Source organism: Eucalyptus grandis, chromosome 1, assembly GCF_016545825.1.
Source record: "Eucalyptus grandis isolate ANBG69807.140 chromosome 1, ASM1654582v1, whole genome shotgun sequence".
In the NCBI taxonomy this organism is placed as follows: Eukaryota; Viridiplantae; Streptophyta; class Magnoliopsida; order Myrtales; family Myrtaceae; genus Eucalyptus; species Eucalyptus grandis.
The window spans coordinates 15,847,994-15,875,544 of record NC_052612.1 but is presented as its reverse complement, the minus strand read 5'-3'; the positions used below and the strand labels follow the sequence as shown (position 1 = coordinate 15,875,544).

Sequence of the window (27,551 nt, the reverse complement as noted above, 5' to 3'; positions counted from 1 at the left end):
AGGGGCTTTGGAGGTTGAAAGCCCATTGGAAATGCCGAACCAAACGCACCTTTTGTCTATGATGGTTTGATACATTCTTCTTTCTCGCTTTCTGTCTTGCACGCAGGGCCTTATCTTCAAACTTTCAATTTGAATTTGCAGTGGTGGGGGCAGTCACTTCCGAATCTAATGGTCTCGATCGGCGGCATTCAAGGCTAGCAGTTACTTGTGGCTCTCCACAGACGCATGGGAACCTGCATTATAAACTACATATAATTTCATCATCGATTTTATATGGCAAGCTCTTGTTAGTCACTTCTATAATGACGACACCCAACTCCTTCAGAAACCCTAGGTGAAGCAGGATGATATACAGAGTGCATGTGAAAGCATGGGTCTTACGCGACCTGATCCGAAAATGACAACAGTATTCAATTCAGGCCCCAACCACCAACCAACCCCCATACCTCCTCCCCATGCAGCGCAGCCCCTCGTTTCTTCATTTCACACCCTCAAGGCATCACGGCATTCGCCTATAAGAGCCGACCCTCAAGCACAGCCAGCCCTCGTGTACTCATCTCTCTCGCTCTCATCACTTCTCAAGCACACTGCACTGCATCACCACTCGTGCCATCTGCCCCCGCCCCGACATGGCAAGCCTCAAGCTGGTGTGCTTGGCCCTGGTGGTCGGCCTCATGGTGGCCGTGCCCCTCACCGAGTCAGCCGTCACCTGTGGCCAGGTGGCGAGCTGCGTGGCCCCATGCCTCGGGTACCTGAGGGCCGGCGGAACGATCCCCTCAGCTTGCTGCAGCGGCATCAGGTCGCTCAACAATGCTGCCAGGACCACTCCTGACCGCCAGACCGCCTGCCGGTGCCTGCAGTCCGCCGCCGGCAACATCCGGGGCCTCAACCTCGGCCTCGTGTCTGCGCTCCCAGGCAAATGCGGGGTCGGCGTCCCTTACAAGATCAGCCCCTCCACCGACTGCAGCAGGTACTCCGTTACCACCATCTTTCATCCGAGTTTGGCTCCTCTTTAACACTTCAAACGCAACCATCCACGAAACGCACGTACTGGTTTCCCTAATGACGAGCATTGAGCCATACACGACTTCCTTTCTCCTGCACTGTCCAAAGCACACGAATGATTTTTCTTCTGTTGCAGGGTGAGATGAATGTGATTTCGTGGCCGAGGATGAGGAAATAAAAGGGTTCTTCTGGAACCCGCAAAGGAGCTCCACCTGCGCGAGTCTCTCCGAATCGATGCTGTTTCTCATGTCCTTTTTCTTGTATTTGTCTTGGTGAAATAACATTGTCAACAACCATTGCAATGCGATAATGCGTATGTTTTTCATACCTCGAGTTCTCTCTTCATCTATTCTTCAGTGTTATTTTGCGTATGCTGGTGAACATCAATGATCACATGCATTAAATTGCCCAATAGAACCAAGATCCAGACGAGGGAGAGAGAGAAAGAGATACCGATTCATATCGACCAACTCGACCTAACCCTACTACTTTCACGGATTTATACGGCGTATGCCGACAGCATAACAATCTTTTCGCACAAGCAATATCGGAATGGAAATGTTGATCCGTTCATGGAATGAACCTACGTGCTAAAATTAAGAATTGTTCATCTGTCATTGTTTAAAACCTACTTGCGTTAAGTCAATTTATACGCTTGACGCGGACACCTCATAGAAAAAACAACTCTAGGATACGGAGTTAAATTAAGATTAGCATATCAAATCATGGATTGTTTGATATGATGCAGTATGTGTAAATATGGGGATAAAATCAATTAAAAGTGAATTACCCCCCAAAAAAATTATTAATCTCTTATAATGAAAGTGATCCCATCTTTATTTTCAAACTAGAACTTTGTTTTTCAAAGTTCCATCGAGATCCATGTCGATTTACTTGAGCGAATTCCACTAATGTACTCATTTAGCATTGTATTTTCTTAAATCTTACTTTAAACGTATTGACAATTCCATTTTATTATCTCTTTCTTCGTATTACTTTTTTCCATAAGAGATTGTCTTTTTTTCTGACGTTATTACTTTTTTTTTCGCCATTCTTCAAAAATATTATCTAGATACGGTTGAAGCCAACATTAATTGAGTATTTTTGTGGAAAAGTACTTTGCTTAGCATTACAAAATTATATAATTATAATGAAGAGCCACCAAGAAAAAGTATTTCTCTATCCCAAATAATTATCTAGGCTCATATAAAAAATTCAAGAATAATATTTACAAAATTTCGAACTGAACTTTGTAATTTTTTGTTAATACTTATTAAGAGTAATATACCCTTTATAGTGTGAATGCACACCGACTGTCGTGGCGAGTAGTGAAGACTATTGCAGAATTAAAAAATTTATAATTAATGTAATATTATTACACTTGACAAGATGTTAAAATTTGGAATTTTGTTGGTTTTGTTTATCTAAAACAACCGCATTTTCCTTATTTTAAAATTGTTTACTAAATTTTGTCAATTTGTGGGGGTCACATTGCAATGAAAATAGTTACTACAGACTTTAGTTATATATTTGCCAAATAAAAAGTTATTTTTAGTAATTTAAGTATCATTAACTATTCTAAATTTTAAGAAATCCCGACACCACAAAGTTGGACCTTGCACCCTCGTCTAGGACCTCGGCTCTTGAACCCAAACCTTTGGGTTGGAAAGGACCATACCTAATTCTGAGCACTTAAGTTCAAGTGTCCGCACCGGACCGTACTTTGTTTAGCCCCCAAGATCCCTTATCCAACCCCCAATTCTTGGATGCAACCTCTATTGTACCTAATATAAATGTCGAGGTTGTTAAATTGCTTAAGGGATGAGAGATGAGGCTGAAACTTCATCTTTTGTACAGAACCACCAAGTCTTTTATAAAACACAAAATACATAATGTAAAAACACCACTAAAATAGGACCCATAACTACCCATGTTATGCATATAACACTTACTCTACCAACACCTAAAAACTAGGACAACTAACACACATGACTCCACTAACTCTAATAACTGAAAAACCAAATCAGCAAAACGTGCAAAACGAAATAACTATTATTTCAATAATCCCTCCCTTAAACTGATGTTTACTAACATTCAGTTTAAAGCCTTGACCGTTTTCAATGTGCAAACACTTAATAACCTTCTCGGCTTCACAAATGACTCCATCTTGAGGGGCCTTAGTGAATATATTAGCAACTTGATCTTCACTCCTACAATAGATTAGATCAATTATTCCATCATTGCTAAGATCTTTCAAGAAATAAAACTTCACATTAATGTGCTTGCTTCTTCCATGTAGCACAAGATTCTTGGAGAGTTGTTGTCACAAAAAAATTTAGTAGCTCCTAGTTGTTTAAATTGCAGCTTCTCAAGAATTCTTCTTAGCCAAATAACTTGACAAGCACTAACTATTGCAGTAACAAATTCAACTTTTGTATTTGACAATGTGACAATTGGTTTTTTCTTGGATGACCACGAAATAGCACCTGTCCCAAACATAAAAGTACAACCCGAAGTGCTCCTCCTATCATCTTGATCTCCTACATAGTCACTGTTAGTAGATCCCAACAAATTGGATTTTTCACCCTTCTTGTAAAATAGCTCAAAGCCTCTAGTTTCTTGCAAGTAACGAAGGATTCTCTTGGCAGCTAACAAATGCATTTTTGTAGGATTCTCCATATGTCTACTGATTAAACTCACATAATACATTATGTCTGGTCTTGTTGCAGTTAGATACATCAAACTGCCCACAATTTGTTTATAAAGTGTGCTGTCAACTTTCCTCTCTTCATCTTTACCAAAAAAAAAGCCTTCCCCTCTTCATGATATTTATATAACTTTAAGCCAAACTCAACTGGAGTGTTTATAGGATTATAATTTTTCATCTAAAACCTATCCAAAATTTCTCTCACATATTTCTTTTGAGAAATAAAGATCCCATCATCCGATTGTACCACTTCTATGCCAATAAAGTAATGCATCATACCAAGATCAGACATTTTAAACTCATTCATCATAAATCTATTGAATTCTTCAAATATGCCATCACAACTTCTAGTAAATATAAGATCATCAACATACAAGCGGACAATAAGCATTTTCGCTTTATCTCCAATCTTGAAAGCGTATGTTCATAAGGACATTTTGAAAAACCAATTTTAAGAAAATAAGTTTCAATACAACCATACCAAGCCTGAGGAGCTTGTTACCCATAAAGAGCTTTCTTCAATCTATAAACTTTATGCTTATTTCCAATCTTGACATAACCAGGAGGTTGCTCAACAAATACATGTTCCTCCAAGTATCCATGCAAGAATGCCGATTTAACATCTAGTTGGAAAATGGGCCAAGAATTCCGTGCCGCCAATGCAACCACCAATCTAATCGTGTCATGTCTCGCAACTGGAGAAAAAACTTATGTATAGTTAATCCCATATTGCTACATGTATCCCTTGACTACCAAACGTGCTTTGTATTTGTCAACTTCACCATTTTCTTTCGGTTTTGTTTTAAAGACCCACTTTACACCAATGGTTTTGTGTCCATCCGGAAGATCGAATAGCTCCCAAATGTCATTTCTTTCGATGGTATTAATTCGGGCCCCAACCACCAACCAATCCCCATACCTCCTCCCCATGTAGCGCAGCCCCTCGTTTCTTCATTTCACACCCTCATCACGGCATTCGCCTATAAGAGCCGACCCTCAAGCACAGCCAGCCCTCGTGTACTCATCTATCTTGCTCTCGTCACTTCTCAAGCACACTGCACTGCATCACCACTTGCGCCATCTGCCCCCGCCCCAACATGGTGAGCCTCAAGCTGGTGTGCTTGGCTCTGGTGGTCGGTCTCGTGGTGGCCATGCCCCTCACCGAGTCAGCCATCACCTGTGGCCAGGTGACGAGCTGGGCGGCCCCATGCCTCGGGTACCTGAGGGCCAGCGGAAAGATCCCCTCAGCTTGCTGCAGCGGCATCAGGTCGCTCAATAATGCTGCCAGGACCACTCATGACCGCCGGACCGCCTGCCGGTGCGTACAGTCCGCCGCCGGCAACATCCGGGGCCTCAACCTTGGCCTCGTGTCCGCGCTCCCAGGCAAATGCGGGGTCCGGCGTCCCTTACAAGATCAGCCCCTCCACCGACTGCAGCAGGTACTCCGTTACCACCATCTTTCATCCGAGTTTGGCTCCTCTTTAAATCTTCGAACGCAACCATCCACGAAACGCACGTACTGGTTTCCCTAATGACGAGCATTGAGCCATACACGACTTCCTTTCTCCTGCACTGTCCAAAGCACACGAATGATTTTTCTTCTGTTGCAGGGTGAAATGAATGTGATTTCGTGGCCGAGGATGAGGAAATAAAAGGGTTCTTCTGGAACCCGCAAAGGAGCTCCACCTGCGCGAGTCTCTCCGAATCGATGCTGTTTCTCATGTCCTTTTTCTTGTATTTGTCTTGGTGAAATAACATTGTCAATGTCAACCATTGCAATGCGATAATGCGTATGTTTTTCATACCTCGAGTTCTCTCTTCATCTATTCTTCAGTGTTATTTTGCGTATGCTGGTGAACATCAATGATCACATGCGTTAAATTGCCCAATAGAACCAAGATCCAGACGAGGGAGAGAGAGAAAGAGATACCGATTCATATCGACCAACTCGACCTAACCCTACTACTTTCACGGATTTATACGGCATATGCCGCCAGCGTAACAATCTTTTCGCGCAGGCAATCTCGGAATGGAAATGTTGATCCGTTCATGGAATGAACCTACGTGCTAAAGTTAAGAATTGTACATCTGTCGTTGTTTAAAACCTACTTGCGTTAAGTCATTTTATACGCTTGACGCGGACACCTCATAGAAAAAACAACTCTAGGATACGGAGTTAAATTAAGATTAGCATATCAAATCATGGATTGTTTGATATGATGCAGTATGTGTAAATATGGGGATAAAATCAATTAAAAGTGAATTACCCCCAAAAAATTATTAATCTCTTATAATGAAAGTGATCCCATCTTTATTTTCAAACTAGAACTTTGTTTTTCAAAGTTCCATCGAGATCCATGTCGATTTACTTGAGCGAATTCCACTAATGTACTCATTTAGCATTGTATTTTCTTAAATCTTACTTTAAACGTATTGACAATTCCATTTTATTATCTCTTTCTTCGTATTACTTTTTCCATAAGAGATTGTCTTTTTTCTGACGTTATAACTTTTTTTCGCCATTCTTCAAAAATATTATCTAGATACGGTTGAAGCCAACATTAATTGAGTATTTTTGTGGAAAAGTACTTTGCTTAGCATTACAAAATTATATAATTATAATGAAGAGCCACCAAGAAAAGTATTTCTCTATCCCAAACAATTATCTAGGCTCATATAAAAATTCAAGAACAATATTTACAAAATTTCGAACTGAACTTTGTAATTTTTTTTAATACTTATTAAGAGTAATATACCCTTTATAGTGTGAATGCACACCGACTGTCGTGGCGAGTAGTGAAGACTATTGCAGAATTAAAAATTTTTATAATTAATGTAATATTATTACACTTGACAAGATGTTAAAATTTGGAATTTTGTTGGTTTTGTTTATCTAAAACAACCGCATTTTCCCGATTTTAAAATTGTTTACTAAATTTTGTCAATTTGTGGGGGTCACATTGCAATGAAAACAGTTACTACAGACTTTAGTTATATATTTGCCAAATAAAAAGTTATTTTTAGTAATTTAAGTATCATTAACTATTCTAAATTTTAAGAAATCCCGACACCACAAAGTTGGACCTTGCACCCTCGTCTAGGACCTCAGCTCTTGAACCCAAACCTTTGGGTTGGAAAGGACCATACCTAATTCTGAGCACTTAAGTTCAAGTGTCCGCTCCGGACCGTACTTTGTTTAGCCCCCAAGATCCCTTATCCAGCCCCCGATTCTTGGATGCAACCTCTATTGTACCTAATATAAATGTCGAGGTTGTTAAATTGCTTAAGGGATGAGAGATGAGGCTGAAACTTCATCTTTTGTACAGAACACCAAGTCTTTTATAAAACACAAAATACATAATGTAAAGACACCACTAAAATAGGACCCATAACTACCCATGTTCTGCATAAAACACTTACTCTACCAACACCTAAAAACTAGGACAACTAACACACATGACTCCACTAACTCTAATAACTGAAAAACCAAATCAGCAAAACGTGCAAAACGAAATAACTATTATTTCAATAATCCCTCCCTTAAACTGATGTTTACTAACATTCAGTTTAAAGCCTTGACCGTTTTCAATGTGCAAACACTTAATAACCTTCTCAGCTTCACAAATGACTCCATCTTGAGAGCCTTAGTGAATATATCAGCAACTTGATCTTCACTCCTACAATAGATTAGATCAATTGTTCCATCATTGCTAAGATTTTTCAAGAAATAAAACTTCACATTAATGTGCTTGCTTCTTCCATGTAGCACAGGATTCTTGGAGAGTTTGATTGCTGAGTTGTTGTCACAAAAAATTTTAGTAGCTCCTGGTTGTTTAAATTGCAGCTTCTCAAGAATTCTTCTTAGCCAAATAACTTGACAAGCACTAACTGTTGCAGCAACAAATTCAACTTCTGTATTTGACAATGTGACAATTGATTTTTTCTTGGATGACCACGAAATAGCACCTGTCCCAAACATAAAAGTATAACCTGAAGTGCTCCTCCTATCATCTTGATCTCCTACATAGTCACTGTTAGTAGATCCCAACAAATTAGACTTTTCACCTTTCTTGTAAAATAGCTTAAAGCCTCTAGTTTCTTGCAAGTAACGAAGGATTCTCTTGATAGCTAACAAATGCATTTTTGTAGGATTCTCCATATGTCTACTGATTAAACTCACATAATACATTATGTCTAGTCTTGTTGCAGTTAGATACATCAAACAGATACATCAAACTGCCCACAATTTATTTAGAAAGTGTGCTGTCAACCTTCCTCTCTTCATCTTTACCAAAAAAAAAAGCATTCCTCTCTTCATGATCTTTATATAACTTTAAGCCAAACTCAACTGGAGTGTTTATAGGATTATAATCCTTCATCTAAAACCTATCCAAAATTTCTCTCACATATTTCTTTTGAGAAATAAAGATCCCATCATCCGATTGTACCACTTCTATGCCAATAAAGTAATGCATCATACCAAGATCAGACATTTTAAACTCATTCATCATAAATCTATTGAATTCTTCAAATATGCCATCACAACTTCTAGTAAATATAAGATCATCAACATACAAGTAGACAATAAGCATTTTCGCTTTATCTCCAATCTTGAAAGCGTATGTTCATAAGGACATTTTGAAAAACCAACTTTAAGAAAATAAGTTTCAATACGACTATACCAAGCCCGAGGAGCTTGTTTTAACCCATAAAGAGCTTTCTTCAATCTATAAAATTTATGCTTATTTCCAATCTTGACATAACCAGGAGGTTGCTCAACAAATACATGTTCCTCCAAGTATCCATGCAAGAATGCCAATTTAACATCTAGTTGGAAAATAGGCCAAGAATTCCGTACCGCCAATGCAACCACCAATCTAATCGTGTCATGTCTCGCAACTGGAGAAAAAACTTCTGTATAGTCAAATTCCATATTGCTGCTTGTATCCCTTGACTACCAAACGTGCTTTGTATTTGTCAACTTCACCATTTTCTTTCAATTTTGTTTTAAAGACCCACTTTACACAAATGGTTTTGTGTCCATCTGGAAGATCAAATAGCTCCCAAATGTCATTTCTTTCGATGGCATTAATTTGGGCCCCAACCACCAACCAACCCCCATACCTCCTCCCCATGCAGCGCAGCCCCTCGTTTCTTCATTTCACACCCTCAAGGCATCACGGCATTTGCCTATAAGAGCCGACCCTCAAGCACAGCCAGCGCTCGTGTACTCATCTCTCTCGCTCTCGTCACTTCTCAAGCACACTGCACTGCATCACCACTTGCGCCATCTACCCCCGCCCCGACATGGTGAGCCTCAAGCTGGTGTGCTTGGCTCTGGTGGTCGGTCTCGTGGTGGCCATGCCCCTCACCGAGTCAGCCATCACCTGTGGCCAGGTGAAGAGCTGGGTGGCCCCATGCCTCGGGTACCTGAGGGACGGCGGAAAGATCCCCTCAGCTTGCTGCAGCGGCATCAGGTCGCTCAATAATGCTGCCAGGACCACTCATGACCGCCGGACCACCTGCCGGTGCGTACAGTCCGCCGCCGGCAACATCCGGGGCCTCAACCGTGGCCTCGTGTCTGCGCTCCCAGGCAAATGCGGGGTCCGCGTCCCTTACAAGATCAGCCCCTCCACCGACTGCAGCAGGTACTCCGTTACCACCATCTTTCATCCGAGTTTGGCTCCTCTTTAAATCTTCGAACGCAACCATCCACGAAACGCACGTACTGGTTTCCCTAATGACGAGCATTGAGCCATACACGACTTCCTTTCTCCTGCACTGTCCAAAGCACACGAATGATTTTTCTTCTGTTGCAGGGTGAAATGAATGTGATTTCGTGGCCGAGGATGGGGAAATAAAAGAAGGGTTCTTCTGGACCCGCAAAGGAGCTCCACCTGCGCGAGTCTCTCCGAATCGATGCTGTTTCTCATGTCCTTTTTCTTGTATTTGTCTTGGTGAAATAACATTGTCAACCATTGCAATGCGATAATGCGTATGTTTTTCATACCTCGAGTTCTCTCTTCATCTATTCTTCAGTGTTATTTTGCGTATGCTGGTCAACCTCAGTGATCACATGCATTAAATTGCCCAATAGGACCAAGATCCAGACGAGGGAGAGAGAGAGAAAAGAGATACCGATTCATATCGACCAACTCGACCTATACCCTACTACTTTCACGGATTTATACGCTTGACGCGGACACCTCATAGAAAAAACAACTCTAGGATACGGAGTTAAATTAAGATTAGCATATCAAATCATGAATTGTTTGATATGATGTAGTATGTGTAAATATGGGGATAAAACCAATTAAAAGTGAATTATCCCCCAAAAGAAATTGTTGATCTCTTATAATGAAAGTGATCCCGTCTTTATTTTCAAACTAGAACTTTGTTTTTCAAAGTTCCATCGAGATTTAATCTCTTATAATGAAAGTGATCCCATCTTTATTTTCAAATTAGAACTTTGTTTCTCAAAGTTCCATCGAGATCCATGTCAATTTACTTGAGTGAATTCCACTAATGTACTCATTTAGTATTGTATTTTCTTAAATCTTACTTTAAATGTATTGACAATTCCATTCTATTATCTCTTTCTTCGTATTACTTTTTTTTTGTAAGAGATTGTCTTTTTTTTTTTCCTGACGTTATTACTTTTTTTTCGCCATTCTTCAAAAATATTATGTAGATACGGTTGAAGCCAACATTAATGGAGTATTTTTATGGAAAATTTCTTTGCTTAGCATTACAAAATTATATAATTATAATGAAGAGCCTCCAAGAAAAAGTATTTCTCTAGCCCAAATAATTATCTAGGCTCATATAAAAAATTCAAGAACAATATTTACAAAATTCCGAACTGAACTTTGTAATTTTTTTTTTTTTTTATACTTATTAAGAGTAATATACCCTTTATAGTGTGAATGCACACCGATTGTCATGGCGAGAAGTGAAGACTATTGTAGAATTAAAATTTCTATAATTAATGTAATACTTTTACACTTGACAAGATGTTAAAATTTGGAATTATGTAGGTTTTGTTCATCTAAAACAACCACATTTTCCCGATTTTAAAATTGTTTACTAAATTTTGTCAATTTGTGGGGGTCACATTGCAATGAAAACAGTCACTACATACTTTAGTTATATATATTTGCCAAAGAAAAAGTTATTTTCAGTAATTTAAGTATCATTAAGTATTCTAAATTCTAAGAAATCCTAACACCACAAAGTTGGACCTTGCACCCTCATCTAGGACCTCGGCTCTTGGACCCAAACCTTTGGGTTGGACAAGACCATACCCAATTTTGAGTACTTAAGTTCAAGTGTCCGCTCCGGACCGTACTTTGTCTAGCCCCCAAAATCCCTTATCCAACCCCTAGTTCTTGGATCCAACCTCTAGTGTACCTCATATAAATGTCAAGGTCTCGGGTCCAGCCCTCAATGCCTTTATGTTCAAGCACCTAGTTGTTGAGTCTAAAGTGCCATGGCCTTAGAAGTAAGTCATTGGAGATCCGAGTCCGATGGCAAGGTCCCCATTTAAGGTCCGTGATCCTGAATTCAGGCTTCGAGGTCTCAAGTCCAAACGCCAGGTCCGACTCATGGGGCTTGAGTTCCTAGGTTGGAGGGCGGGGTCTTAGGTCCTATGGACTGGTTTCCATAACCAAAATTTCTCCATCAAAATGGGTGGTCCATGCGATTCTTTACGTTGCAATGAAACATCACATTCGAGGCCATTTTCGTCCACAAGAAAAGAACATATTACATTGAAGTTGACAGCTTATAAATCACATACAATCCTCTTTCCGGCGGAAAATATATGTTGAGAGCGACCGTTGAAAATAACAGTTTTTGGTAAACTTGCACCGCAAGTTGCAATGACGCATCGCATTTGAGGGCATTTTCGTCCATAAAAAAAGAATTTATTAGCGGGCAACTTATTAAGAATCACATACCCACCGCTCTTTCCAGCGGAAAAATATATGTCGAGAGCGACCGTTAAAAATAATTTGCAACTTTTATTTTTTGATCGGTAAATAATTTGGAGCTTTCGAGATGACAAATTGTAACGATTTATAAAGTACGAGGCTTAACGTGTAAGAGAGCTTTCGGAAAATAAATAACGATTTCGTGTCCTAACGTGTAAGAGAGTGACATGACTGCGACCGACCTGTTTGGCCACTTCCCATTGCTTCCCGGGGAATAAAGCGAAAACATCATTGGAGAGTTAATTTAGTATTTTCATTATTTTATTTTAGAGTTAATGTTGCGAAAAAATCCAAAATAATATAGTATCACAAATACATCATAAAGTAATTTTTGAAGTAACAAAATCTTTAATTAATAAATTTATGACAAATTTATCTCCAAATTAATTTTAAGTCTTCAAAAAACGCCACATTAGTAAATTCATGACATATTCTTCCTCTATTATTTTTTGTCAAAATTTTATTGTGAAACTATTGGACTAGATGATATATGACAACAACTCGATTAACATAATAAATTTACATGAATATCCCTATTAGTTTCAAGTAGATTTAACATTAGTATTGGTCCAAAAAATAATTTGAGATAAATTTATCACAAATGTATAAATTTTGAGTTTTTTATGATATTAATTTTTTAATTCATAACCTCAATGTTCCGTCAATCATTAAAAAAAAAAATTAATGGATGAAAAGATCTTCCCATCAATCTCGATGATAAGAGAAGGGAAACACGAGACTCGATTCAATACTTCGGAGAGAAGGCATACCATACTTAATTGCTAAGTCATCAAAGTCATCAAATTAAATACAAGGATCGATTCAATTCCGTAACAAAACCAGTTTCCTTTAAATTCCCCCATAATTTGAACAAAAATATTTTTAAAAAAATTTAAAAAAATCCCATTTTTTTTTTAATGTTTTTTGGGAAGCGGGCACGCGACCCGACCCGCAGACGCAGACGCCTGCGGAGGCGCGTGATGGCGAAACCAAACACGTGGATCTCATGCAAAGCCCACATGAAAGATCCTCCCCGCCCCCGTCTCGTATCATCTCGCGAGATAAAAAGTGCTTCCGAATATCTCGCGCACCGACCCGCCCTCTCCTCCTCGTTGAATAACGGCTTCGGCGTACTTTTCTTCTAGCCCCGCTACGGCAAGTCGTTGCAGCACGTCTCTTCCAATTTTCCATCTCCTCCTCCTCCACCTACATCTCACGCTCTCCCACGAGCTTTTCCCCATCGCTCTCCTCCGCGGCTCCCCCTCCGATCTCCGCCGTCCGCCGCCGTCCGCCCGCCGTCCGCCGCCGTGAGGATCCGGGGGAAGTCCGTTTCCCGGCCCGTCCCGTCCCGCCTCCCCTCCGTCCGATCTCGAGAGACGCGCTCTCCCTCCCTCCCGCCGTCGCCGCCAGGATGAGAGTGGAGGAGCGGCTAGGGCTGGTGCGGCTGGCCGTCGCCGTGTGGCTGCTGCTGCTGTGGGGCGGCTGCGAGGGGCGGTTCGTGGTGCAGAAGAACAGCCTGAAGGTGACGAGCCCGAACTCGATGAAGGGCGCGCACGAGTGCGCCATCGGGAACTTCGGCGTCCCGCAGTACGGGGGCACGCTCGTCGGCACCGTGGTGTACCCGTCGGCGAACCAGCACGCGTGCAAGGAGTTCCGCGAGTTCGACCTCAGCTTCAAGACGAAGCCCGGCGGGTTGCCGGTCTTCGTCCTCGCCGATCGGGGAGGTGAGTTCCGCGCGGGGTCTCGAGTGTCGCTGGTTATGTTTTGTCGCTGGGCCTGAAGCTTGTTGTTGCGTTTGTCGTATTTGCTTGGCATCGATTTAGGACTTTTTGGGCTTCAATTTGAGGTTTTTGAGCTTCGTTAGTGTGCAATTTGAGTTTCGATGGCAATACAATACTCTTTTGTTGCTTGGAATTCGTAATTTGCAATCGATTGGTCGGTTGGTTCTTTTCGTGCGATTGATAGATCGATTGCATCTCTTGTTTGGGGCTGGTTGAAGTGACCGATTGTTCCGTGTCTCGTTGCGGGATATCCCGAAAATTTAGACATGCATGCTTCGATCATTAGGGAATTTAATCGTTTTAGTATAAAATTCTCTACTGTTGAAGCCGGTCATTTATTAGAGACTAAAACGTAATCCTGGAAAGTTTTGGCATTTAATTACTCCGAAGTCTTCCGGGAGTATTTTCCCTCTAATGTCCTTACTGGGGTTTTATTAAATGGATTCTAGGAGTGTATTTTGTCATTCCTGAGATTGATGCTACGGCAGTACTTAATGTGCGCTCCCGCAGATAGGAATGTGAAGATTGTTTTCCAATTTCCCCTGCTTCCGAAATACCAATTGACATGTGAATTTGCTAATTTGGCAGATTGCTACTTCACGTTGAAGGCGTGGAATGCCCAGAATGGTGGAGCAGCTGCCATTCTTGTTGCAGATGATAGAGAAGAACCGTTGATCACCATGGACGTTCCTGAAGAACAGAAAGCTGATGCTGATTATCTTGAGAAAATCACTATTCCATCGGCCCTTATCCGCAAAAACTTGGGTGATAGCATAAAGAAAGCTTTGTCTGGTGGTAATATGGTTAACCTCAATCTCGATTGGACTGAGGCTCTTCCTCATCCTGATGAGCGGGTTGAGTATGAATTCTGGACAAATAGCAATGATGAGTGCGGGCCAAAATGCGACGGTCAGATTGACTTTGTTAAGAACTTTAAAGGAGCAGCGCAAATTCTTGAGCAGAAAGGGTATACTCAGTTCACCCCTCACTATATAACTTGGTTCTGCCCAGAAGCCTTTCTTTTGAGCAAACAGTGCAAGTCACAGTGCATCAATCATGGGAGATACTGTGCTCCTGATCCTGAGCAAGATTTTAGCCGAGGATATGATGGAAAGGATGTTGTAGTACAGAATTTACGCCAAGCTTGTTTCTTCAAAGTGGCAAACGAAAGTGGAAAGCCATGGCTTTGGTGGGACTATGTGGCTGACTTTTCGATCCGTTGCCCAATGAAAGAGAAAAAGTACACAAAGGAATGTGCAGAGCAAGTTATAAAGTCTCTTGGTAAGATTTACTTATTCTTAGATGTCATTTGGTACTGATGCATGCACTTGTTAGGATTTCCTTTGACTTTACAGTTATGTAAAGCATTGAAAAGATATTCTTGATTTCGATATTCTTGATTTCTGAGTTAATTCAGAATTAAATGTGATATTGTTGCATGTTTTTTGTTGTAGAGATATTAAACTGGTTCCTTAGGGTGAACCATGTACTACCTGCTGAATCTCTTTCATGATAGACAGGGCCAATCTGACTAGCTACTGTATCTTCTAAAAATATATTGCCTTTTTAATTGGTGATCTTGATTTTGGTGAAGTATAGTATCTCTTAACAAGCTTCTATGAGAATTTCCTGGAAGAATACAGGAAATAGAACATAAATAGCTTAATTGAACTTCCTACCTCCCACATATCCAAAGGCGTTTGTAACGAATAGACTGTGAGCCTAATGGCTTAAAAGGTGCTTTATTCAGTTTAGTATATTTTGTTAATTATTAATTGATCTAAGAGTGGGAAATTAGGAAAAGTGTGATGATTGTGGTTGCACTCTTGGACAATGCAGCTAAGACATTGTTGTGTATGTCCAACATCTGTTTCGTTATTTTCTATATTTTCTTGTTTAAATAAAGTTTCATGACTGTAATACCATTAAGCTTCATGTTCGTGGTAATGGAGGTCTGACTCACTTCTCATCCGTCTGAATCCTCCTCTCTATCTGTCTGGTTCATTTTTTGCATCTTTAGATGATGCTTTTTGGCTACCATACTGGCAAGTCTCATTTTATTGTCCTTTTCTCGTCCAATTTTCATTACCCTTCTTTCAATCTTCTTTTTTCTTGAAGGACACTTTATTAGTTTCCTTTTTGGTAAGCCATACTATTTGCTTTTCTTTGTATACTCTATTGGGACTATGTAACGTATTTGAGCCAAAAAGGTTACTCAGCGCTCAAGGTTCCGACTTCTACCTTATAAAGAAGTTCTGTTCTCAAGTTGGTTGTATCTTTCCTTCCCTATTGAAAAGAAATTTTTAGTTATGATATTTTTATCTTCTATTATGTTAAGGTGTCGATCTCAAGAAGATAGATGAATGCATAGGCAACCCTGATGCTGACGAGAACAATCCAGTTCTTAAAGCTGAACAAGAAGCACAGGTAATTATTACCTTTTCTCTAAGTTGACTGTGTGTTACTTCGATTCTTTATTGTATTCATATGTGATTATGCCAAATAGGCCAAGGTGCTCGTGGAGATGTAATAATTTTGCCAACTTCTATCATGAACAATAGACAGCTCCTTCCTCAGTAGTCTCTTCATATTGTTGTATCTAATTTTTGTATTTGTTCCAATTATGCCAGATTGGCAAGGGTGCTCGTGGAGATGTAACTATTTTGCCGACTCTTGTCATAAATAATGGACAGTATCGAGGTAATAAGCCACTGATTGACAATGTAGTAGGACTTCTGGATCTTGAGTTATTAATGGTCTGTTTTCATGTTTCAGGTAAGTTAGACAGAATAGCGGTCTTGAAGGCCATCTGCTCTGGTTTCCAGGAGACCACTGAACCAGCCATCTGTCTTAGTCAAGGTGCTCTTCAACTGCCTTCTTAAATGAGGCTTTTGAATATACTTTACTGTTTAAAACATGCCAAAGGCCACGCCCTATTCCTATAGTGACTAATCTTTTGTTTCTGAAATTCATCTACGTAGACATCATTTTATTCTTTGGCAGCTTTATTTCATGAGTAGAGAGCATTATAGCATTTTTAGAGAGGTCACTAGGTGGAAACTTTAATTTTCTAGACATTGACTACGCTGAGGAAGTGTCTTTTACCTCATTCTCTCTTTCAGTTTTGTGTCTTCTTCCATTTCTTCTCCATCCTTTAAGCTGAATATTTCTTCTTTGGAAAAATTCCTTTTTTTTTCCCTCCTGATTTTGAATGGCTTATTGCAACGTTTTTTAAAGCTTTGGATGATACAAAGAAGGTTTCAAACTCTTTTAATACATACATGTTTAGCATTGGTCCCTTGTTTTTTGGAAAATAACATTATTAAGTTCATGTTCTTACATGTCTCAAAATAATTTCTGCATAATAAATTATTGATGTGGCTTAGGAAACAAAAACTTGAATCATGTTGTAATAACAAGTAACAACTTATGCCATTGGAAAAGAACTTTTACAAATAGAAAAGTTGTTATATTAACTATCTTTTCTTCCTTCCTTTCCCAAGACATTGTAAGAACTACCATTTTGCTTGAAAGAAGTTAATGTCACTCTCTGCAAAATTTTTAGTATTAAAACAAATTAAGTGCATATTTGTTCCTTTAGAATTGTCTATTCCTAATTCGTTTAAGCAATAAGTTTCATAGCAGTTTATTGCTTTAGTTAATTATGTTCAAGTGATTGTAGAGAATTGAGTCTTGCAGAGATAATATGAAATATCTTTTCATGCATTAATTTTTACAGAAATTGAGACAAATGAGTGTTTGGAGAACTATGGTGGCTGCTGGCAGGACGAGACTGCTAATATTTCTGCATGCAGGGTATCTTTTCTAGCTTTTGTTGGTGTATTCTATAAAAAAATCTTCTTAATTTGGTTAGATTGTTTCTGAATCATGTGGTTCACATGTCTCTGATACGTGCCACTTATGCAGGATACATTCCGGGGAAGAGTATGTGAATGCCCTACAGTGCAAAATGTGAAGTTTGTTGGTGATGGTTATACTCACTGTGAAGGTAAACGTGCTTTGGTTGTGGATCTGTTTTAAGCACTCATAACTGTAAATACATTTATTCAACGTCATCATTTCTTTATGGAAGTATAAGATTGTGGAATTTAATTTTTGATGCTATGTTCCGTTTGCATAATTTCCTTTCTGATACTTTGCTTGTCAGCTTCTGGAGCATTGCGCTGTGAAATCAACAACGGGGGATGCTGGAAGGAGTCGCGAAATGGCAAGACATACTCTGCTTGCATTGTGAGTTCAAATTTTGTCTTCTTTTTCCTAATGCTGTTAAGATTTGTTGTGCTGTTGCTAGGGTTGGTTTAATGATGATTTCCACTACTTATTTGATAGGATGATCACACAAAAGGCTGCAAATGTCCTCATGGATTTCGGGGAGATGGAGTCAACTCTTGCGATGGTACTGAATCTTGTTGCCTTGCACTCATCTGAACAATAGGAGTTTATTTATTCTAAGTTAAGAAAGGATCTTTCTGAGTTTTGCATGGCATGAAATATATCTAATCTTTCTGCCTGTCAGTGATTTCTTTCATATTTTCGTGGACTTTTGGTTTAAGCTTCAATGATAGTCAATTGGGAATGGTGTCTTCGCCGTGACCATTGAGATTCTGACTTTTAAGTGGATACCTCCTATCATGTCTTGAATATGCGAAGAGGATCTAAGGTTCCCTCTTCGGTTCACTGTGGAGGTCTTTTAGTGGGAAGTAAAAAGTGCAGAATTCTTTCATTACCAAGAAAAGAAAAGAAAAGAAAAGAAAAATATTGCAATTATTTTGAAGTTAGGATTTTCTGCTTATGTCTAGCTCCTGTTTTGTCAAATGTCATTTATTTGGTCACAGCACCTCATTCTCCGGAGATCATCTGTACATTTTCTTATTTGTCACAATCATTTTAGATGTGGACGAGTGCAAAGAGAAACTGGCATGCCAGTGCCCGGAATGTAAATGCAAGAACGTCTGGGGTAGTTATGAGTGCAGCTGCAGCGGCGGTTTATTATACATGCAGGAACATGACATGTGTATCAGTGAGTACCCTTGGACCCCTGTTCGTTTGCAGTTCAAGCTTGAACCTTGTGATGAATGGGAACAATATTTTAGACCATCAACTAGTAGATATACCTGCAACTGAGAATTTTTTTATTACTACTTTCTGTTTATTTACGAGTTACCTGTTAGTTGCACTTAAGGAAATAAAACAGGCCAGTGCTTCTCAGGTTGTGTTGAAATATAGGAGCATGTAATCTCCAGAACAGGAAAAATTTAATGTCGATTTGCTCTGTGGCTCTGCATTTTCTGTGTCCTCTTCTAATTTTACGATGCTCAAATGCAGATAAGAATACTCGTACTGAGTATAGCTGGGGCTTCATCTGGACTATCATTTTGGGTTTGGCTGCTGCCGGAGTGGCGGGCTATGCAGTTTACAAGTACAGAATCAGGGTATGATTTTATTCAAAAACCGGTGGATGATTACCTTTCTGCTATGTACCTATTACTGTCCATTAACAACATTGTGACGTTCCGATATTCGTCGAACTTCTGTGCAGAGGTACATGGATTCTGAGATAAGGGCGATCATGGCTCAGTACATGCCGCTGGATAATCAGGGCGAGATACCTAGTCATACTCATGCCTCCCGTGGGAGCGTCTGAAAGCGGCAGACATCTGTGTAGCGTGAGAGGAAGAAAACTATGAAGTCACTCATCATCGCCTAATTCCAGACCCTCTTCGCGTGAAATCAAGCGCTAGTGGTCTTGCCGTCTGATCGACCCTGTGCTATGCGCCGAGGCTGCTTTTCGGTCATCATGTGACCGTTTAATTAGAAGAGAGTTACTGTTTTGTAAATGTCTTAACCTTTATCTGGCTTTACACAGATTCAAGCGATACCACAAATCATCCTTAGTCTAATTAGCAAAATAATGGTCTCGCTTGTGATACGTCGATCCTGTCCCTTCTCTCATTGGGTTTCCTGGGGAGCATGATTCGTTTGACTTATGTCCGTGCTTGTTGTGGTAGGCTTAATTATGTCGCGTTCTCTAGATAGGTTTCATGTATTAGGGACGAGAAGTAGACATTCGTTACCTGTAATGTTCTTCACCCAACGAGAAATGGATTCCTATGTGCCAATTTTCGCATGCTCTTTCGATGGCTTCAATTGTCGGAGCAGTCTTGGTCGTCCGTTGTCGTGTGGCTGATAAGCATCGTCTCAAATGAAGATACTAGGTCGTCTCCTTTCCTCTCATCTTCTTCTTGGAGAAGCCAAATTCCAGATCGGACTTCCAGTTTGCTCTCGGTCCGGCATTTCCCGATGTCAGCTTGGAACTTAAGGTTTCTCTGATCACGTTTGGAAGTGAAGACACAATGTCTGTATTCATCTGTTTTTTTGTTTTTTTGACAGAAATGACCTGACCATAATACGGTCTCTTAGGACGCACATACCTCACTTAAACTAACCCGGTCGTTAGGCGCCCGTGCTCTTTAGGCCGAGTTTGCAACAATATTGCAAAATGATCCACATTTAGACACTTCCACTTGAAAAAGTACGTGCTCTCAAGTTCAATTCTCACACGATACAACTTCAGTGAACGTGCATAACATCGATCTAACGGGCTAATCAATGAGCTCTCCCAATAATCAATCTTGATCCTCGAAGTACTAATTGAAATAATCTATTAAAATGCGCATTTATGTTCTATAGCCAGAACCGAGGATATACCCCCGCCCCCGCCCGTCGTGCCAGATCCACACCGTAGCCACAGCAACCCCCAAGAAAACTGCATAAAAAAATGCATGTCAAGGTCCCGTACGTCGATGGCAATGGTGGGTAAATGTGCTAATCTTGTTTCTTCCAGTCGTCCATTCATTAGATTATTCTCTTAAAAAAGAGGTCAATTGGAGGAGACAACGAGCCCACGAGTAAAACGTCAAAAAAGGCAAAGCTTTTCCACGGCTACGGGCCAAAACGGGCCTTTGAAAAAGAAGGCCAGGAAAATGGGAACAAAATCGGAGGGACTGCAGGACTCGGATTCTCTTCCCCCTTTTGACTGTCGTTTCGCTTGGCATTTTAAAAAAGCCCCGTGTCATTACGCTGCAGTAGTGTCCTGTCGTCTTTTCCGCCTTGGGGAGGGAACTCCGCCGCGGCTCGGCCCTCCTTCGGTCGTCGCGTTCCGCAGTGCCGTCGCCGCTGGGGGATCGTTTGCTTCAAGCCGGGGAAGACTGGAAGTCGTCGTGGTTTGGCCGAAACAGACGTGCGGGTGAAGTTAGGAGATGGAATTAATGGCGTTTGGACGGAATGATTCTGTCTGTCGTCAATGATGAGGGTTCTGGGACAGACTTATTGTACAAGGTATTGGATGGACACGACCGTTGGAAAAAATAATGATAAACGACGTTGAGGAAATTTGTGGGATACGGGCATGATGAGATGGATTTCTAATGTATATATTTTTCCAAATTTTGCCCACTCAAACTTTTTACAACATAACAAGTGATGGAAGTCCGACCAAAAAAAGAAAAAAGAAAAACAAGTGATGGAAGAATGCGAATTTTTTTTACCCTTTTAGATTGAGATGTGTTTTTATAATAGAATTTATATAAGATTCGCCGCCAATATAAAATGCCTATTACACAAAGTGAAGTGAAAATTCAACGCTAATAAAATTTAAAAGGAGATGAGCACATCAGAAGTATTATAATTTATTAAGAAAGTACAATTAAGTTCTAAAATTTTCAAAAATATAATTAAATCTTAAAATTTGTCAAATTATTTCAATCAATTCCTAAAATTTATCAAATTAGTTCAATCAAATTCTTCAATTAATTGAATATTTTGAAAGTTTTATGACTCGATTTGACATTATTAATGAGTTTTATTTTTGAATGTTTTAGGAGTCGATTACATTTTTGTGACCAATTTTAAGATTTTTAGTACACTTATCTTATATAGAAACAATATAAATGCCAGTGTATAGACTCCGCTTGTCTCATGATTTTTAATAAATTTGATCAAAAGTATGAGCAAACCACAACTCCCGATTTCTCCCTCTCTTTTTGCCCTATGTTTCGGCTGCACCATGCTGAAATTGTCGTCACTCCCATATGCGAGTTTAATTTTGTCTAGAATTACTAAATGCAAATGGGTCTTGTTAACGAGTGCTCTTAAAATACTTAGTAACCATACTCAAAATGTCTAGATTCCCAACACATTGATTATACAATAATACGAACGAAGCTGTATATTGAAAATACGAATGTTTCTCCTTTCTTCCTCTTTTGGGTATTTAGCAAGTAAAGCAGGAGTAAGTTTGACGATTCCATGTTAGGGTTAAACACGGCGAAGCAATCCCTTGCTGATTGCCACGTCGGGTGAGACCGGGACAAGCAAAAAAACAGAACCAGATGGAGAAGAAATTAGAGAAATCCTAATCATTAATAGCAGCACAGTACAGAAGAAAACTCATGGAAAAAGCCGGGAGTGCTCTCTGTCTCGCCGTTCGAACGCTTTAAATGCACTGCTTTTCCTTCCACTTCTTTTCTGAGCTTGACTCCTCTCTCTCTCTCTCTCTTCTGTGGTTTTTTTTTGCCAGCACCACTCTCCAGACTCTCTCTCTCTCTCTTCATTTAATGGCGCCCGGAATTTGACAGGCCCTTCCAAAGAAAATTCGACCACCCCGGAGCCTCACGCCCGCCCTTCCCGGCGATCTCCGCTCCGAAACTCTCCCGGTTTCTGCCCATTTCCTCCATACCCATCAATTTAAAACGAGGAAAAAAGAAGAAAGCTTGCTCCTTTTTAAACTTCTCTCCTGTTCAGGAGCCACCGATATCACCAAGAAGCCAAAAACCCAGTTGTTTCTTCGTCCCTTTTCTGCTTCGGAATCTTTGCTTATGTTCTTTGACAATGCTGGAAGCATTCTTGAAGGGCTGTGAAGCTTGAGAGCAAGCTTTTCTCGGACCTGGGGTCCCTGCTTGCTTGCTGATGGGTTGTTTTTGCTGATGATTAGCCTTGTATGGTGGTTGGTGGGGGTCTTCCTTCTGTTGAAGTAGTAGCTGCTGGTGCTTCTTTTTTTGTTGGGTCTCCTCCTGTGAGTATTGCTGTCAACTTTTCCTCATGTTAGACAGCAGTACATGAAGGAAAGTTGCTTTTTTTGAGGGGAAAGGAGTGGGAATATTTCGTGCTGAGCCTTCCAACGCATCATGTTGGTATCTTCTTAGCTTGCCATTCTTGCTTTGAGATTGTGAAGGTACTGCACTTCCTCCTCATTGGTGGTGAGTTGGTCGTTAATCCTCGGTTGCTCTGTTCTCCGGGGTTTTGTTGCTTCTGCCCTGTCACCTTTAAAAGTATACAATACTGCTTCTTCAGTCATCTGTTTTCTTTGATTGTTGCTCGAGTGCATTTTGAGCTTCCTTTGATTTCATTGATCTTTTTCGCTACCCTCATGAACCATAGTCCTAGTGCTTCCCTTCCTTGAAGAAACTGTTATCAAAATCCTTTCTTTCAAGACCTACAAATCATATTCTCATCTCTATGCACTGAGCTAAGAATGGTGTTCAGAGTGTTTCTTCTACTTCTCTTTGCTCCGGTTTTCACGCAATCTCTAGACGCAATTTTCAATGACGACGTTTTGGGGTTGATTGTGTTCAAAGCCGGGCTTCACGATCCTAAAGATAAGCTTTCTACATGGAATGAAGATGCCGAATATCCTTGTGACTGGGTTGGGATCAAATGCGATCCGAGGTCTAAACGAGTCACCGAGGTGGCTCTTGATGGATTTTCTCTTTCCGGGCACATAGGCCGTGGCCTTTTAAGATTGCAATTCCTCCAGGTTCTCTCACTTTCCAAGAACAACTTCAGTGGCCCTATCAACACTAGTCTCACGCACATTGGGACCTTGCAGGTCCTAGACTTGAGCGAGAACAACTTCACGGGATCAATCCCAGATGAGATGTTTCAGCAATGTGGCTCGCTAAGAGTAGTTTCATTTGCTAAAAATAGTCTCATGGGGCGGATCCCTGATTCCTTAAGCTATTGCTCGACACTGGTTGCTGTTAACTTCTCCTCCAATCAGCTATCTGGGAAGTTGCCTCCAGGAATGTGGTTTTCAAGGGGGCTTCAATCGCTTGATCTTTCTGAAAATTTACTGGAGGCAGAGATCCCTGAAGGAATTCAGAACTTATATGATGTTAGGGTGGTGAACCTACGAGAAACCGGTTCACCGGGCAAATTCCCAGGGATATTGGAGGAAATTTGCTTTTACGCTCTCTTGATCTGAGCGACAATTTGTTCTCTGGGAGCCTTCCAGAATCAATGCAACGACTGGGTCTATGCAGTTCTCTTGATGTACATGGAAATTTACTTACAGGGGAGATTCCAGATTGGATTGGGGAATTAAGAAACCTCAAGAATTTAGATCTCTCGAGAAACGAACTTTCTGGTTCAATCCCACCATCAATTGGAAATATCCAGTCACTTAAGAAACTAAATCTGTCCACAAACCTTCTCACTGGAAGCTTACCGGACTCGATATCTAACTGCAAGAACCTTTCGGTTCTAGATGTTAGCCAGAATTTGTTAACGGGCGGTTTTCCTTTTAAGCTGGACACTAGAGGCGTCTCACTTTCAGGAAATGGAGTAGATGAAAGCGTGGAATATACTTCACTTCCAGCTACAACGTTGTATAACAATCTGCAGGTCATGGACATATCTTCAAATTCTCTTTCTGGTGAAATTCCAGCCAACCTCGGTGTTCTTGGTAGTGTGGAGTCACTGAATATGTCGAGGAACTTGTTCTTCGGTTCCATCCCAGCCAGCATAGGTGTATTAAAGTACACTCAGTTTCTTGATTTGAGCAACAATCGGCTGAATGGAAGCATTCCTCCTGAAATTGGAGTAGCAATCTCGCTCAAGGATTTAAAGCTGGACAAAAACTTCCTAAGTGGAAATATTCCAACTCAAATTGGGGCATGCTCGAATTTGACATCACTGTGAGTCCTGTATCTGCTGCTTTAATCTCTGTTGCTTGCTTCACATACGATGCAATAGTATTGTGGTCTAAAGTTCAGCTCGGATGACCTAAGTTAATTTGGGTCTCTGTATATTTTATCGAGGTTTATATGGTACAAACTACAAATGGAAATCCTATGTACTTTCATGTCACATCTTCAAACTTTAAAGGCAGTTTTTCTACCTGGAGACTGGCCAAATTGCTCTGTCAATAAAAGCATAACTTATATGTCTTGGCAGTATGAATAGAGTGAGAAGCACATTGATGGTCTAAATTTGGAATATGAGGCTTGTTTGTTCTTTTCAGATGATGGATGACGATCATATCTTGCTTTCCATAAATTAATTTATGACATGACATGTCTATTATCAATAATTCTTATTTCTTACTTTTGTGTTGCACCTTCTGTCAACCAAGAATGCAAAAGATTGTATGATCTTGGAAAATCTCTCATTATGTCACATTTTCATATTGTGCAGGATCCTGTCACAGAATAACCTGACTGGCCCAGTCCCTCCTGCCATGGCAAACCTCACTAATCTCGAGCACGTGGACCTTTCCTTGAACAATCTCTCTGGAAGCTTACCCAAGGAGCTGGCAAATCTTTCGCACCTGGTCTATTTCAATATCTCACACAACCATCTGGAAGGCGAGCTCCCTGTCGGCGGGTTCTTCAACACCATTCCTCTGGCATCCGTCTCTGGCAACCCATCTCTTTGCGGCTCTGTTGTCAATGATTCCTGTCCCTCGGTCCATCCAAAACCCATTGTCCTAAACCCTAATTCTTCCAATCCAGCAGGTGCTGCATCCTCTTCAGATCACCAGCACAAGCGTATTATACTCAGCATATCTTCCCTTATTGCCATCGGGGCTGCAGCTTTTATTGCCATCGGAGTGATGACCATAACTCTTCTGAATATTCATGTCCGGTCTTCCATGGCTCATTCTGCTCCAGCACTCACACTATCTGGAGGTGAAGATTTCAGCTGTTCGCCAACTGCCGACCCAAATTATGGGAAACTAGTCATGTTTTCTGGAGACGCTAATTTTTTCACTGGGGCCCATGCGTTGCTCAACAAAGACTCAGAGCTGGGTCGTGGTGGTTTCGGAGTTGTTTATCGCACAGTCCTACGTGATGGGCGATCAGTGGCAATCAAGAAGCTAACAGCCTCTGGTTTGATGAAGTCCCAAGATGACTTTGAGAGGGAGGTCAAGACACTTGGAAAGATCTGGCACCCTAATCTCGTAAAGCTAGAAGGATACTATTGGACATCATCATTGCAGCTTCTAATTTATGAATTCGTTCCCAGCGGGAGCTTGTATAAGCATCTTCATGATGCAGATGAGAGAAACAGCCTAACTTGGAGGCAGAGATTTAACATAATACTCGGAATGGCTAAAGGATTATCGTATTTGCATCAAATGGGTGTGGTTCATTACAATCTGAAGTCAACAAATGTTCTATTGGACGGCTCAGGAGAGGCGAAGGTAGGCGATTTTGGCCTGGCGAGATTGTTGCCAATGCTAGACCGTTGTATCTTAAGCAGCAAAATCCAGAGTGCACTTGGCTACATGGCTCCGGAATTTGCATGCCGAACGGTAAAAATAACAGAGAAATGCGATGTCTACGGGTTTGGAATTTTGGTTCTGGAGGTAATAACTGGGAGGAGGCCAGTGGAGTACATGGAGGATGATGTGGTGGTGCTATGTGACATGGTGAGGGGCGCGTTAGAGGAAAACAAGGTGGAGAAATGCATCGATGGGAGTCTCGGAGGTAGTTTTCCACCTGAGGAGGCGATCCCGGTCATAAAGCTTGGTCTAATATGTGCATCTCAGGTGCCCTCTAACCGGCCAGAAATGAGTGAAGTCGTCAACATTTTGGAGTTGATCCAGTGCCCCTCGGAAGGTCAAGAGGAAATACAGTGACCTTATAGTTTTGTTTAAATTCAAGAGCGATACGGGTCTAGAGTTTGCCATTGCAGAGGAACCCAGGTTGCTTGATCTGAAAAGATCTTGACAACTCTATTTTGTGGAGTCCTTTTTCACTGGCGTGATATTACAAGAGTCCAAATGTTATGTCCTCCATATCAACTTTACTTTTCACATAAAGACAGCCTGAATCTCTTCCATTTGGTGCTTTTTCTTGGTTTTGGATTATACTGTTGTCCACATATGAGCATCAAGTTATATGGTACAGGATATTGATTGTCCATGTTGAATAGTATCTGCAGAGTGCGGACTAGTCTATTTAGAGTAATTTTCAGCTTTCTTTGCGACACTCTGCTTACTATTGTCCAATAAATTTGCCATTAAAACTCAAGATTGATTTCGATGTGCATTTTTTCCAAGATATAGAACAAAAATGAAAGAATCGCAATGGGAGAGGAGGATTTGGATTGGTTAAATTGCTCGACCTGTGTATTCACTGAACAGTGCTCGATATCAAACTTTCCAGACAACAAGTGAACTCAGTGCAGGTTTTGAAATGAAGGAGCTTCCTTGTTAGTTTTGATGCCGCTCTGATGAAGATGGAGTCACCATAATTATCTCTGAAGTTCTACTGTATAAACATGTTACATAATATTTCATTTGCAAAATCAGAAGTGTATTTCACTTATACATTTGAAATTAAGTAGGAAACGAATTTTACTTGTTTTGAGAAAACACACGACATTTGCGACGTGCAAAATATATGTAATTGAGGCAATTCGCTAACATTTTGAGCTTTCTAAAGAAGGTAGCATCACACTCCATTTGGTCATGATTTATAAGTCATATCACTATTACAAAAGTTGGAAATCTTCCGAGATCTCTTCATGAAATTTCTTCTTTCTCCCCTCTTTGCTCTTTTATGCGCTTTTCTGATGGTGTCATCATGAAAGAAACTGTGTCAGCTCACCCACAGGACTCCATTGACGCCAAAGTCAAACTCCCATCAGTGTAGTTTATATCTATGGTCAACTTTCTCAGGAAAAGAATCATGGACTTTCATTTTGGCTAGTGAGTGCAATTATGCAGAACCAAAGCACTCCAAACGCTTACATGGCATGAAG

General features: G+C 40.6%; 5 protein-coding genes across 5 annotated transcripts; all 5 read left to right on the top strand.

Moving 5' to 3' along the window:
- Positions 1-460: 460 nt before the first annotated feature.
- On the top strand, positions 461-1,334 carry LOC104432383 (non-specific lipid-transfer protein 1-like). The gene is made up of 2 exons (XM_010044869.3): positions 461-970; positions 1,142-1,334. Exons 1-2 carry the CDS (start codon positions 630-632, stop codon positions 1,149-1,151), a joined length of 351 nt encoding a protein of 116 aa, XP_010043171.2. The 5' UTR covers positions 461-629; the 3' UTR covers positions 1,152-1,334.
- Positions 1,335-4,634: 3,300 nt separating this feature from the next.
- LOC104432386 (non-specific lipid-transfer protein 1) lies at positions 4,635-5,534 on the top strand. Its single transcript, XM_010044876.3, has 2 exons — positions 4,635-5,151; positions 5,323-5,534. Exons 1-2 carry the CDS (start codon positions 4,810-4,812, stop codon positions 5,362-5,364), a joined length of 384 nt encoding a protein of 127 aa, XP_010043178.2. The 5' UTR covers positions 4,635-4,809; the 3' UTR covers positions 5,365-5,534.
- Positions 5,535-8,902: 3,368 nt separating this feature from the next.
- Positions 8,903-9,721, top strand: LOC120288876 (non-specific lipid-transfer protein 1-like). The gene is made up of 2 exons (XM_039303081.1): positions 8,903-9,360; positions 9,532-9,721. The coding sequence occupies exons 1-2, from the start codon at positions 9,020-9,022 to the stop codon at positions 9,539-9,541; spliced, it is 351 nt and encodes a 116-aa protein (XP_039159015.1). The 5' UTR covers positions 8,903-9,019; the 3' UTR covers positions 9,542-9,721.
- A 3,106-nt stretch (positions 9,722-12,827) lies between these two features.
- Positions 12,828-19,632, top strand: LOC104432393 (vacuolar-sorting receptor 1). The gene is made up of 12 exons (XM_010044884.3): positions 12,828-13,427; positions 14,073-14,765; positions 15,823-15,911; positions 16,115-16,184; positions 16,260-16,343; positions 17,224-17,300; positions 17,412-17,493; positions 17,653-17,735; positions 17,835-17,901; positions 18,397-18,525; positions 18,831-18,937; positions 19,045-19,632. Exons 1-12 carry the CDS (start codon positions 13,115-13,117, stop codon positions 19,147-19,149), a joined length of 1,899 nt encoding a protein of 632 aa, XP_010043186.2. The 5' UTR covers positions 12,828-13,114; the 3' UTR covers positions 19,150-19,632.
- Positions 19,633-22,030: 2,398 nt separating this feature from the next.
- LOC104432400 (leucine-rich repeat receptor-like protein kinase PXC2) lies at positions 22,031-26,818 on the top strand. The gene is given in 3 exon segments (XM_010044891.3): positions 22,031-23,692; positions 23,695-24,478; positions 24,978-26,818. Coding segments are annotated over 3 exon segments (2,886 nt in total). The 5' UTR covers positions 22,031-23,037; the 3' UTR covers positions 26,425-26,818.
- Positions 26,819-27,551: the final 733 nt, after the last annotated feature.

Bases quoted from the DNA above. Each gene is read 5' to 3' on its own strand.
- LOC104432383 (XM_010044869.3), top strand. From the start codon at position 630: ATGGCAAGCCTCAAGCTGGTGTGCTTGGCCCTGGTGGTCGGCCTCATG.
- LOC104432386 (XM_010044876.3), top strand. From the start codon at position 4,810: ATGGTGAGCCTCAAGCTGGTGTGCTTGGCTCTGGTGGTCGGTCTCGTG. The intron at 5,152-5,322 runs GTACTCCGTTAC...CTTCTGTTGCAG, and splicing joins CCCTCCACCGACTGCAGCAG to GGTGAAATGAATGTGATTTC.
- LOC120288876 (XM_039303081.1), top strand. From the start codon at position 9,020: ATGGTGAGCCTCAAGCTGGTGTGCTTGGCTCTGGTGGTCGGTCTCGTG.
- LOC104432393 (XM_010044884.3), top strand. From the start codon at position 13,115: ATGAGAGTGGAGGAGCGGCTAGGGCTGGTGCGGCTGGCCGTCGCCGTG. The intron at 17,301-17,411 runs GTATCTTTTCTA...CCACTTATGCAG, and splicing joins CTAATATTTCTGCATGCAGG to GATACATTCCGGGGAAGAGT. The intron at 17,494-17,652 runs GTAAACGTGCTT...TTTGCTTGTCAG, and splicing joins TGGTTATACTCACTGTGAAG to CTTCTGGAGCATTGCGCTGT.